This window comes from Chelonia mydas, chromosome 1 (assembly GCF_015237465.2).
Source record: "Chelonia mydas isolate rCheMyd1 chromosome 1, rCheMyd1.pri.v2, whole genome shotgun sequence".
NCBI classification, from domain to species: domain Eukaryota; kingdom Metazoa; phylum Chordata; order Testudines; family Cheloniidae; genus Chelonia; species Chelonia mydas.
Genome location: NC_057849.1, coordinates 301622544 through 301635257, shown reverse-complemented (window position 1 = coordinate 301635257; position 12714 = coordinate 301622544). Strand labels below are relative to the sequence as shown.

Below are 12714 nucleotides of genomic sequence, written 5' to 3'. Positions count from 1 at the left end.
GCAAGGCAGCTCTCTGAACAGCTGCAGCACACCTGATGTTTTACGTGAGATCTGCTGGTTCCCCACGTACCAGGCTGTGACAGTCTGGGGAAGAATAAGGATGAGATGATGGAAGTGCTGGGTACACATCTAGAATCACATTTCTTCTATAGATGGACTGAAACTGTAAAATTCGGCTTTGAATCCAAACTGACTTATGATTATATGGCATTATATCAGCTCAGATAACAGTATTTTTGCACTGTTATTTTATTGCATCACCAAGCAACATGGGGTGAGGAGGGGCATGGGGTCATAATGTCTGTTTCAGGTTATTGCTGTAATGCAGAGCATTCCTGTAAGCACTCTACAAATGAAGAGATCATAACTGTGGTAATCAGCAAGTTAATAAATGTGTGATATATTTTTAAACAAAGGACTGGACAATGACTAAGCAGCAATAAAAGTATAAGACAAACCTTGCTTCTTTAAGTAGCAAACTAGCTCCCAGTATCAAGGTTGAAAACCAGCATAATAATAACTATGATACTGTACACCCTGAGGATTCAACACTTCTTCGCATTTTCTTTCCATGAATGTGGCCAATAAGGTTGAGTTCTTGTGAACAGATGCACTGGTTTGGAAACGTAGCCTTATGCTGGTGTTAAGGTTGACCCCAGCGTATATGTTTGCAGGACCAGGGTCTGAGAGGTTTAAAAGAGCCTGTATATTTTAAAAGGACATTATCAAGATATCCAATATATATTAGGGCTGTCAATTAATCGCCGTTAATTCACATATTTTTGATTAACTCAAAAAAATTAATCGCGATTAATAGCAGTTTTAATCGCACTGTTAAACAATAGAATACCAATTGAAATGTATTAAATATTATGGATGTTTTTCTATATTTTCATATATATTGTATTCTGTGTTGTAACTGAAATCAAAGTGCATAGTATTTTTATTATAAATATGTGCACTGTAAAAATTATAAACAAAGAAATAGTATTTTTCAATTCACCTCATACAAGTACTGTAGTGCAATCTCTTTGTCGTGAAAGTGCAACTTACAAATGTAGAAATTTTTTTGTTACATAACTGCACTCAAAAACAAAACAATGTAAAACTTCAGAGCCTACAAGTCCACTCAGTCCTACTTCTTGTTCAGCCAATCGCTAAGACAAACAAGTTTGTTTACGTTTACAGGAGATGATGCTGCCCTCTTCTTGTTCTCAGTGTCACCAGAAAGTGAGAAGAGGCATTTGCCAGTATTGCAAGGTATTTACATGTCAGATATGCTAAACATTTGTATGCCCCTTCATGCTTCGGCCACCATTCCAGAGGACATGCTTCCATGTTGGTGACGCTCATTAAAAAAAATGCATTAATTAAATTTGTGACTGAACTCCTTGGGGGAGAACTGTACATCCCTTGCTCTGTTTTACCCGCATTCTGCCATATATTTCATGTTATAGCAGTCTCGGATGATGACTCAGCACATGTGCATTTTAATGTCACATTGAATTTTAGTACATTTCAATCCAAGAAAAAAAAAACTTTCAGAGTAACAGCCGTGTTAGTCTGTATTCACAAAAAGAAAAGGAGTACTTGTGGCACCTTAGAGACTAACCAATTTATTTGAGCATAAGCTTTCGTGAGCTACAGCTCACTTCATCAGATGCATAAAAGTGGTTCCACAGTGTACATTTTGTATTCTGTGTTGTAATTGAAATCAATATATTTGAAAATGTAGAAAATATCCAAAAATATTTAAATAACTGTATTATATTATTGTTTAACAGTGCAATTAATTGCGATTAATTTTTTTAATCGCTTGACAGCCCTAATATAGATATACTTAGAAATATGTTTCTCTGTGTTTTAATAATTATCACTTGGAAACACGACAATGAAATTGGGTTCATTACCAGTATCAATTCCCCCACTTTTTCTACTGAGATACTTCTACCACAGCCATCACCAGGTTTAACAGTCTAAAAAGAACACACCAAGAACCTCTGAATCTCTCTCCCCACTCTAAGGAGGCTTTTATTTTTGTTATATTTGTTTATGGCAACCCTTGACATTAAAACTCATTTTTGAATTATTATAGGGTTGCTCATAAGTGCTGGGCCGTTGGCAGTTATTCTTTCCTTAAAAAGAAATGACACTGAAGCATTTGTTTTGGAAAAAAAAATACTAAGAATTTCTTGGACTGCACAAACATAAAAGAGGAACAAAAGACCGATCCAAATGTTGCCCCTATGAATCATGACAGCGTCCATCACACTGTGGATAACAAGAACTTTGTTAAATAAAAATAATGTATCTAGTACTTACCAAAATAAGACCTGAAATTAATGAAGAAGTGCCTGTCAAGGCAACATAGAACTTGGGGGTTAATGTGTTCAAAAACATACTCACTGAAAGAGAAAGAGAGAAAATCATCAGTACAACAGCAGGACAGGTTCTCCCTTTTGGCTTCCCCACTAACTCCACCCCCACTTTGAATAAATGACTTGCTCACCTTAAAAATAAAATCATATAAAGCACGTCTCTGTTAGTTTGCCCACACATGATAAGATGCAGCCCAATGTTCTACATACAGGAGTTCATTTTCACAACAGAATCCATCACAAGGAGTTACACACTCACTTGGTCTTTTCCACTCCCCACTGCACAATGTCACCACTGCATTTTAAAGCTCTGGAAAAGCTAAATGCCAACAGAGTTGTTAAGGCAGACAATACAGTATCTTTCATTGGCCCAACCTATCCTGGGGAATCATGAATCAGTCTGAACCTGGGTTCAACTCCCTGCTCCGCTTCAGACTTGTGACCTTGGATAAGCCACATGGGACAGACTTTTCAAGGTAGTTAGGCACCTAAAGATGCAGGTACGTGCCAAATGGGACTTTCAAAAGCATGTAGGTGGCTAACTCCCATTTTCTGAAAATTCTACTAAGCACCTATCTGCATATTTAGGCATTTAAACATCTTTAAAAATCTGGCCCTTAGTCTCTCCGTCCCTCAGCACCTCATCTATAAAATGGGGGTGACAACACTTCCCTCCCTCACAGGCGTGCTGGGAGGGACAAATATATTAAAGATTGTGAGGTGCTCAGATACGACAGTGATGGCAGCCAGACTGATTAGGAGAAAAAATCCACTTTACCAGTCTAGTTCATTCTGGAATCCCCAGGGGCCCAGCCCCCAAAACCAGGCATGCTGGTTGGGGAGGAGTCATGGCCAGTGTAGCCATGGAAGAATTAATTCAGCTCTGACAGGCTAACTGGCCTTCTATGAAGCCCTCCAATAGTAGAATCACCAGCTGCTCCCACTCAGTCTCTTATGGAGAATTCCCATAGAATTTGAGATAAAATAATCAATTTTCTATAGTGGGTTATTTTTTTTTTGGACCATCCTACGGAATTTAATATAGAATTATAGCTCTGCTTTAGAATTGGATAGGATGGTTACCAACAAACCAACCCAAAACTCTAGCAATGAAATAATTTCCTATTCAATTATACAAGGCTCTGGAATAGCTTGTATGGAATCCTGTTGGTTTGATCCCTATTAATTTCTTTCAGATTTTACATACAAATCCTTCCAATCCCAGGGTGTTGTGGTCCTCACTGGAGGACACTGCACCTCTCTGCACCACCCGAAGTGATCCAGCCCATGACCTACACAGGGTCAAACTTGATGGGGGGTCAGAGGCATTGCCCAGGCCATGCCCACCACTGTACACTTTATTGTTTTGTTTTCTGAACAGACCTAACAGACTTGTATCTAACTATAAAACAGCCATTTAAAACCCTGATTGAAGGCATGGGGAATGGCGGTGGGTTCACTCAGTTCTTTTCTGTATCTTTAAGAATGTCCCTTACTGAAGCTAAACAAACTTAAAGTGAAATACAGAGGGTAGATAATGAAGGTATGATATTAATCCTCACTGGCACATGGTTAATTTTCAATATTCAGTAAGAAATAGAATTGTCTACCAGAAAAGAATCACATAGAACTTGAAACTCTGCCAGGCAGAAGCTTTGTGTTGTTTCTGCATGCATCTTTTCTCATATTTTTCCTGAAGAAACTAGAAATTGTTAAAGAGCGTGTATGTGTGATTTTTTATTCTACTGAATTTACACGAGCATCAAACTGGCAGAGTGAAGTCAAGAACCAGACCCCATCCTTTTTAGTTCTGTGTTAGTTTTACCCCTCAAACAAACTGGAAACAATAGTGAGCCAAAACTTAGCTGGTGTAAATTCACCTACTTTCACTGATTTCACTGTCTTAAATGGAGCTATCCTTATTTACACCAGTTGAGGAACAGATGCAATATTCAGGATTTCCATCACACCTGATTTCTTTTCAAATACAAACTAACTGTGAAACATTAGTGCCTGCTAAATCCAGTCCCAGGCTATGCTGAGAAGGAAGAGAAATGGAAAGACTGTAATAAGCTTTGCTCTGTTCAAACCACCCACACTTCCTTTTGAAGAAAATATTCCTCATTCTGGCATGCAAATGTAAGCTTGAGACATAATCGAAGTGGAACCCTGATGGTGTCACTGATAAAATTGTAGTCTGCCAACTAAATCTACTGCCCTTCTTAGGCGAATATATTCCTGCAAAAAAACATCTGCTGGGATATTGCTGTACATGTGTGCCGGTCATTACTTTGCTACAATGCCAATGATGACTTCAGTGGTTGAACTGCAGCAGACTTTACTGAGGTGCTTCCCCTTCAGTTCCCGGGCACAGGAGTAACCTAACGGGGCATGGAACGTTAGAGTTTGTCATTAAATCAGGAACATTACCCAAGTGGGTTTTGATTTCCCAATGTTTTAATGACAGAGATTGAGTGATTTACCAAAATACTAAAGCCACGGTGCCTTCGAGCTTTAGAAACTGGGACATTGACATAGGGCCCATTTGGAGTCTAGGCGGAATATTGATTCTGTCCGTATCACTTAAAGCAGCATTTTCTGTTGAGTTGTGAGAGGGCACTGTTGCAAACAGAGAATTTTCTGTCTTGAGAGCAGATGAGTTAAGCACAGTCACTCAGGTCTTATCATTATCAACCACACGAGTGAACACTATATCAAGGAAAATTTGTAGAGGACTGTGCAAACTCCTCTGTCCACTTAAGCTCTGGATTGCCTCTCCATGGAGTAGGGCAGAGGAGCAACTCCTGCTCAGGGGAAGCACCATACCTGTGGTGCTTTGGGAAGTGGGCTCTGTGTGGATGTTTGTAGAAAATTATGATTTAGAGATGCTCCCTCATAAGGAACAGTATTATGAACATAGGAATTTGGAGATGTGCTCTGGAGGAGAGGGCTGGGAACACCCCATAGCTGTGTGCAGCAGTTCACCAAAGATGCTGTCCAGTTTGTTTTATTAAAGTTTCATTCCTTTCTCATTCATTGGTGTGTTTTTTAATGAACCCCAAGACAGTTATAGGCTCCTTGACACAGACTCCAAATAGGCCCTCTGTCAAGGGGACTGTTGTTGGCATGCTGCTTGTCAGAAGCTGGGAGAAGGGATATTGGATCCACATTTATACAGAGCAAGTAGCCCCAAGTCCCTGCACAGGGGGACAGAGAGAAGGGACACAATGCCGAGCTGCTGGACCTCATCAGCATTTGGGGAGAGGAGGCTGTGCAGTCTCAGCTGCGCTCCAGCCATAGGAATTATGATACCTATGGACAGAAGGCCACTGTGGATACTTGCGTGCCAGTTGAGAGTGAACCGATCCAGGAGGAGGAAATCTTGGAAGAGGATGTGGAGGGAGAGGGAGACCCAGGGGCAGAGCATGACTCGGAGGTCAGAGATGCAGGCAGCCAGGAGCTCTTCTATACCCCGGAGGAGGCTAGCCAGTCACAGCTGTCGGAGCTTGGCGAAGTGCAAACAGGAAAGGAGGCCCCTGGTAAGTGGCTTTGATTTTGGGAATCTCTGAAGTGAGTTGTTGGGGGCAGGAGGGTTGCAGAAAGTAGGCTTCTGTCTGTATGATGCGCTTACCACCACGTGCCTAGTCTGAGCGGCAGAACAGGGTGTTGATTGACTCCCTCACTTCACAGGAAACTCTCATGGAGATACTGGGCAATCCGCTGCCGCAGGATCTTTGGCAGAGCTGTTTTGTTTCTTTCCCCATTAAGGGTAACTTTTCTGTGCCACTCTGCCATCACTGGAGGGGTGGGAGGGGGGGTGGGAAGGACCATTGCTGCACACAGGCAAGCAGCACAAGGACCAGGGAAAGAGCTGCAGTCTTCGAGAAGACCATCCCTTGATTCCCTGCTCACCCTCAGCAGCGAGGTATCTTCCATAATGAACAGCCTGTGGAAAATGTGGGGACAGTAATGATTATAAGGCCCCTCTCGCACCGTGCTGGCTCTCCCCAAGAGCCATGTGCCCAGTGTACAGTATGGTCCTAGAACACTGATTTCCCCTTCCCCTGTGGTTACTCACCATTTTGGGAGTCTTGTGGCTTGCCTGGGTTCAGCCAGTTAGTGACAGGTATGTGAATAGTGGCTGTGTTTTAAATCACTGAATCAGTGGTCTGTGTGTTGCAAACAATACTGCTTCTGTAAAACATTGCATTTTGGCTGCACACATATGACCTTGGGAGCCCAGCCTCCCTCTTTGTTATCACTGGCTGAATGACTGCGCAGAATTAGAAAGCAGCCACGAAGAACTAAAGAGGACTTTCTGCATGATGTCATGATGTACTCCATGGCCGAAACACAAGAACTGAAGGAGTGGGAGGACAGCGAGAAGAGGGACCGAAAGGCGAACACGATGTGCCAGAATGAAACCATGGAGCGGCTCTTAAAAGTTATGGAGCGCCAAGCAAACACGTTCCAGGTGCTATGAGCACTGCAAACCAAGCGGCTCCGCGCCTGCCCTCCCCTGCAACTGCTGTCACAAAACTCTTTCCCATGTGCCCCCTAGACACCGCCAACACACACTTATCAACCTCCTGGCTCCAATCTGTAGCCGCTGCATTCCACTCCTCCCCCGTCACAGTCCAGCCCTGCAGACTCCCAGTACCCCCTGCTCTCAACACCCGTCCCTCTGCAGTTTAGCCCTGCTGAAGTACAGTACCCACTGCACTGTACTCCAAAGGACCAGGTTACATGTGATACCTGGACATACACAAATCTTTAACCGTCTGGGACCCCACCTCCTCCTGGGACCCTCCCTTCCCACATCCCCCACAGTTTTGATGTGTTTTTTTGTTTGTCTCTCCCCTCCGGTTGTTGTTTTTTAATAAAAGAATTGTTTTGGTTCGAAAGCAATCTTTATTCCATTAACTGAAAGCAAAGAGAGCCCTGCAAAGCAACAGGCAATTTTTTTTCAACCTTCACAGTGCATCGTCTGCACCAATGACAATCACCTCCTAGCATTACAAGCACTGCACTCCCGAGCATAGCAACAAATATTAGTGGCTTTCAGCTTCAAATTGCTGCCTCAAGGCATCCCTGATCATTATGGCCCCGTGCTGTGCCCCTCTAATAGCCCTGGTCTCTGGCTGTTCAAATTCAGCCCCAGGTGCTGAGCCTCAGTGGTCCAGCCCTGAGTGAAGCTTTCATCCTTCCCTTCACAAATATTACGGAGCGTACAGCACACAGCTATAAGCATAGGAATATTGTCATTGGCCAGGTTCAGCCTCCCATAGAGGCAGAGCCAGCGGCCTTTAAATGGCCAAAAGCACACTCAACAGTCATTCTGCACTTGCTCAGCCTGTTGTTGAACCACTCCTTGCTACTATTAAGATGCTCCGTGTATGGCTTCATAAGCCACGGTATTAAGGGGTAGGCAGGGTCTTCCAGGATCACAATGGGTATTTCAACTTCCCCTACGGTGATCTTCTGGTCTGGGAAGAAAGTCCCTGCTTGCAGCTTCCTAAACAGGCCAGTGTTCCGAAAGATGCATGCGGCATGCACCTTTCCGGACCAGCCTCCGTTAATGTCCGTGAAACGCCCACGGTGATCCACAAGCGCCTGGAGAACCATTGAGAAATGCCCCTTCCAATAAATATGCTTGGTGGCTAAGCGGTCTGGTGCCAGAATTGAAATATCCGTGCCATCTATTGCCCCTCCTTAGTTAGGGAAGCCCATTTGTGCAAAGCCACCTACAATGTCACGCATGTTGCCCAGAGTCATGGTCCTTTGGAGCAGGATGCGATTAATGGCCCTGCACACTTCCGTCAACACGAGTCCAATGGTCAACTTTGCCACTCCAAACAGGTTAGCGACCGATCAGTAGCAGTCTGGAGTCGCCAGCTTCCACAGTGCAATCACCACATGCTTCTCCAATGGCAGGGCAGCTCTCATTCTCGTGTCCTTGTGCCGCAGGGCTGGGGCGAGCTCATCACACAGTCCTATGAATGTGACTTTCCTCATCCGAAAGTTCTGCAGCCACTGCTCGTCATCCCAGACAGCCATCACAATGTGATCCCACCACTCAGTGCTTGTTTCCCGAGCCCAAAAGCGGCGTTCCACTGTGGTCAGCACCTCTGTGAATGACCCAAGCAATCTCGTGTCGTAGCTACTACGTGTGGTGAGATCAATGTCAAACTCCTCTTGCCTTTGTAATTTAAGGAAAAACTCCACTGCCACTCGTAACGTGTTAGTGAGAGCGAGCAGCATATTGGTCAACAGTGCGGGATCCATTCCTGCAGACCAGAGGCATGGCGCGCAGTACACAAACCATTGAAAGATGGCACCAAATGCCGACGGAAGCACAGGGGTTGCTGGGATGCAAAGCAATGCATCACTGGGCATTGGGACAGGACCCAGGATGTCCCACCATCCCCTCTGCCTTCCCACAACTCTTAGCGGCAGAAGAGGAAGAGATGCTTTGTGGGATAGCTGCACAGAGTGCACCACTCTGAATACCGCTGCAAGTGTGAACATGCTATTGTGAAGGCAGCTCAAAGTGTGAACACACAACAGTGGTTTCCCTTCAGCGTTCTCTGAACAGTGCTGTAACTGCCGGAGCTGTAACTCTGACAGTGTAGACATACCCTAATACCATTGCTGCTACAAAAAGGGCTACAAGCCTGCAGGTTCTTCAGAATATGTAGGCCACATTCTCAGCTGATGCAAACTGGCATAGTTCCACTGATTTATTGGAGCTATGCTGATTTACATCAGCTGATTATCTGGCCTACGTATGTTCAGTCACTTTGCTTTTTTCTTCAATTGAAAGAGTAATACAACTACTAACCCATGACAATTATTCTGCCACAAGGTATTAATCCCCCTGTATGTTTCATTATTAAAGCAAATTGTTTTCCAGTGTGAAACCTATGTTTCCATATCCATCAGACTAAATACAGGAGAAAACATGTGGTCAGACTGTGCTCCCCTTGAAGTCAACGGGAGTTTTGCCTGAACATTAATGGAAGCTGGGATTTAGTTTTTCTATATTCAGCGCCAACTGCCTGATTTTCCTCAAGAGCCTATTCCCTTTAATTATTGTTAAATCCCAATTGCTTCCAAAGGCTTTTGTAGATGGCTGAAATATTTTTAGTGTGTTTGTGGAGATAATAGAATAACTACAGCCTGCAATATATTCTATTATTCAAAATCATTTGGGGGAAAAGGATCTAACACAGACTGCTAGATACCTTAAATGACCCATTTTAAAATTAATTTTAACTCAGGCTAATTAACAGCTTTACTCATAAATTCACTGAAAATTTATTTTGTCCTGAAAGAGCAAACTGCAATGTTTGTTCAGGATACATTGTATTTTGCATACATATCAGAGTTTGAATCTCCAATGTATGTCTAAACCTCATCTCAGTCTTAACGCAGCTTGTTGGTCCCTCCATAACTGCAATCTCAAAAGTAAGTTATAACCCATAGGGCTCACAGACAGGGTGGGAGTGGAACAATGGTGAATGAAGGCATGAGTAGGTGAAAGTTCAAGGACCCCACTCAGACAAACCAATGTTCAGCGTTCCTGCCTCAGAGTGAGGAAAGCCACAAGTTCTTGAGTTTAAAGGGAGCCATTTACTGTCTACCCCTTCAAATTGTCCTCCTCCTAACAATCTTTAGAAGGGCCATAACTCATTTGGGACAGGTGTACTCAGGTCAGATTGGCTGGTGCATATGAATATCATGGTCCCTCTTCCCCTCAAATATAAATAAAGGAGGAAGATTTGAGGTTAACCAGCCATTAGGGGGTGCATCAAGAAAAACCCTAGTCCCATAATAGGGCTTTTCCCTGGGAAGCTATTAAGAGTTTTTACTTCTGCAAATATTCTAAAGAAATTACCAAAGAAGAAGAAAAAAACATCTAAAAGTTGAACAGAGCTAGTGTGCGTTTCAAATGTAACTGAGTTCTTGCAAATTCTAAGTAGCTTCCTTCTCTAAGGTCTCTTGGTGTAAATTAATAATCAAAACTTGAAAACATCAGTGCCTTGGGAATGAGTGAATGATCACGTTTGCTCTACCAGAAACAATTAGCACCTCTGTGCAGTGCACAGGAAAATCCAGATGCCCACTTACTTAGTTCAGCCACCTACCATCATGCTAGAGCAAAAGGCCTGAATCAGAGTCAGATTCAGACATCTGAGGCCTGTTCCAAGGGCCACGGGAGTTACTGGAAAAGACTCCTGTGGACTTCAGTGGTTGTGGATCACGGCCCTGCTGAGAAAAACGATGAGGCAAAATGTGGCATAAAAGCTGTCTCTAGCTTCACATGAATAATATCTGGCAACCTACACAGAGTTTTACATCGTCAGAGCACTCTGGACCTGTACTAATACTGACTAATTGAATAAGAAAACATCCTGATTTGAAGCAGACACCTTTCACTGCTCCACTGATATTTTTTCCCTTTCAATATTTTGGGGGAGGTGAAGAAGCCAGCAAATTATTCTCTGGTGTCAAATATGCATAAGGCCAACCCAGGATATCAAAACTCAAGTAGAGTATGTGGCTCTTGGCAATAACAAAAATGTTACGGTTTCTATACTTCCATGTATTTTTAAAACATTTTAAAAATAGTTTAATATTTTTCAATCCTTTATTTACGGTAATGGGTATTTAAAGGAATCTTGAGTTCCGTGGTTTATGGATTTTGAGTATACAGATATGGAAAGAGAGATCAGTTCATACTGCATGAAAGCAGCTATTGTGATGCAGATCTGGAGTAGCATGGGCACCATGCTGCAAAAAAGCAGGGACATTACCACTGGTCTTCACAATACAATGGTGACTTGAGTTCATTGCACAGCTACTGCTAATTGTAAACTGAATGGAAGGCTGGGCCAGTCTGAGCATTCAGATTGGCTAATGTACTGGCAGCAATAAACCCTGTACAAACCAACTGAAACTGCACCCCCATTAAAAAATCCAGACGTCTCATATTTTGAGGTTTTCTCATCTTCAAGAACAAACTCAAGAGAAGTCATTTTCTGGGGATTAATGAGCAGATGGGGATAGATTGACCAGCTAGTAAGGGTGAAAAATCAAGGCAGAGAGTGGGGGGGTAATAGGCACCTATATAAGACGAAGCCCTGAATATCGGGACTGTCCCTATAAAATCTGGACATCTGATCACCCTAGATGGAGATAACAGCTGCTGGGCGGCACTTTGAACCTGGGTTTCATTCCCAACTCTGCCACCGACCTACTGTGTGACCTTGGGCAAGTCACTTCATCTTTCTGTGCCTTTGTATCTTTCCCCTCCCTTTATCTGTTTTGTCTCTTTCAATAGTAAGCTCCTTAGGGCATGGGCTATCTCTTACTCTGTTTTTGTATGTGTCTAGCACAATGCTCTGATATCAGGTGGGACTGCTAGTAACACAAACAACAATAACAGTAATGAGCAGGTGGTGTAAGCTGGATGGACTGAGAATGAGCGATGAAGGGTGATATGGCCATGCCGAACTGATTCCTTTAGCTGTTCCTCTCCAGACAGTCTAATGGTTGGTGTGGTTTTAAAGTGGAGAATTTGTGTCAAGTATAATATTGTTTCTGCTTGTTAGCTGGACTCTACTGCAACACACTTTCAACCTTAACTCCTTTATAATTAATTTTTTTGTTTGCAAACTCATATAAGACCCTGTCAACACTTATTCAGATCTATACCATTTTAAGATATCCAGGACTTCTCTGTCGTCTTAGTTGTACTTTAATGCAATACTGCATGGAGAAGTGTTCCAGTGTGGTTGTGACTGGGGATTTCCTTTCTTCACTCTGCAGCACTACAAGACTCCTCAGACTGAAACTGCTTGCATGCATGACCAGAACATGTATTGCAGAAAGACATCTTAACTGTTGGGTCAAGTTGTGGTCCCCTTCTATAATCATGTACACATCTGTCCGAGAAAGGTAGGGTAAGTTCTGATATCACAGTGCTCGAAAATGAGAAGCCTTGATACACTGTGCTGGTAGTGTGGTTTCTGAATATTATAATTTATCTGCATTCTCTATTTCCTTTTAGACATGCATCATGCTCATTTCTCTTGTAAGAGAAAGCATCACAGTATGTACAGCAAGAGAAAACCCAACTCTCTGGAGGGAAAGCTACAGCACGCATCATGAGCCAGATACATTTGCAACTTGCTAAATACTCCCTGCTCCCTCACAAAGCAATCCCACTTATGCTATAGCTGGAATACTATCTCAGTTTATTGCATTGCACAGTGGGCTAATTAGATGAAATGGTACTAAATGCTGCAACAAGTTTTGGAAAAATGTAGATAGG

General features: G+C 43.0%; 1 protein-coding gene across 10 annotated transcripts in view; it reads right to left on the bottom strand.

Moving 5' to 3' along the window:
- Positions 1-12714, bottom strand: part of ST7 (suppression of tumorigenicity 7) — a 228779-nt gene that overhangs the window by 103480 nt on the left and 112585 nt on the right. For 8 of the 10 annotated variants that reach the window (XM_037888913.2, XM_027820569.3, XM_007053115.4 and 5 more), the window contains one exon: positions 2323-2405. The exons of 1 other annotated variant lie outside the window; for it this stretch is intronic. In XM_037888913.2, coding sequence (XP_037744841.1) covers positions 2323-2405 — 83 coding nt within the window. Of the gene's footprint in view, positions 1-2322; positions 2406-10525; positions 10547-12714 lie in introns of those variants that run through there. One more of the 10 variants, XM_037888917.2, reaches the window with a different exon arrangement.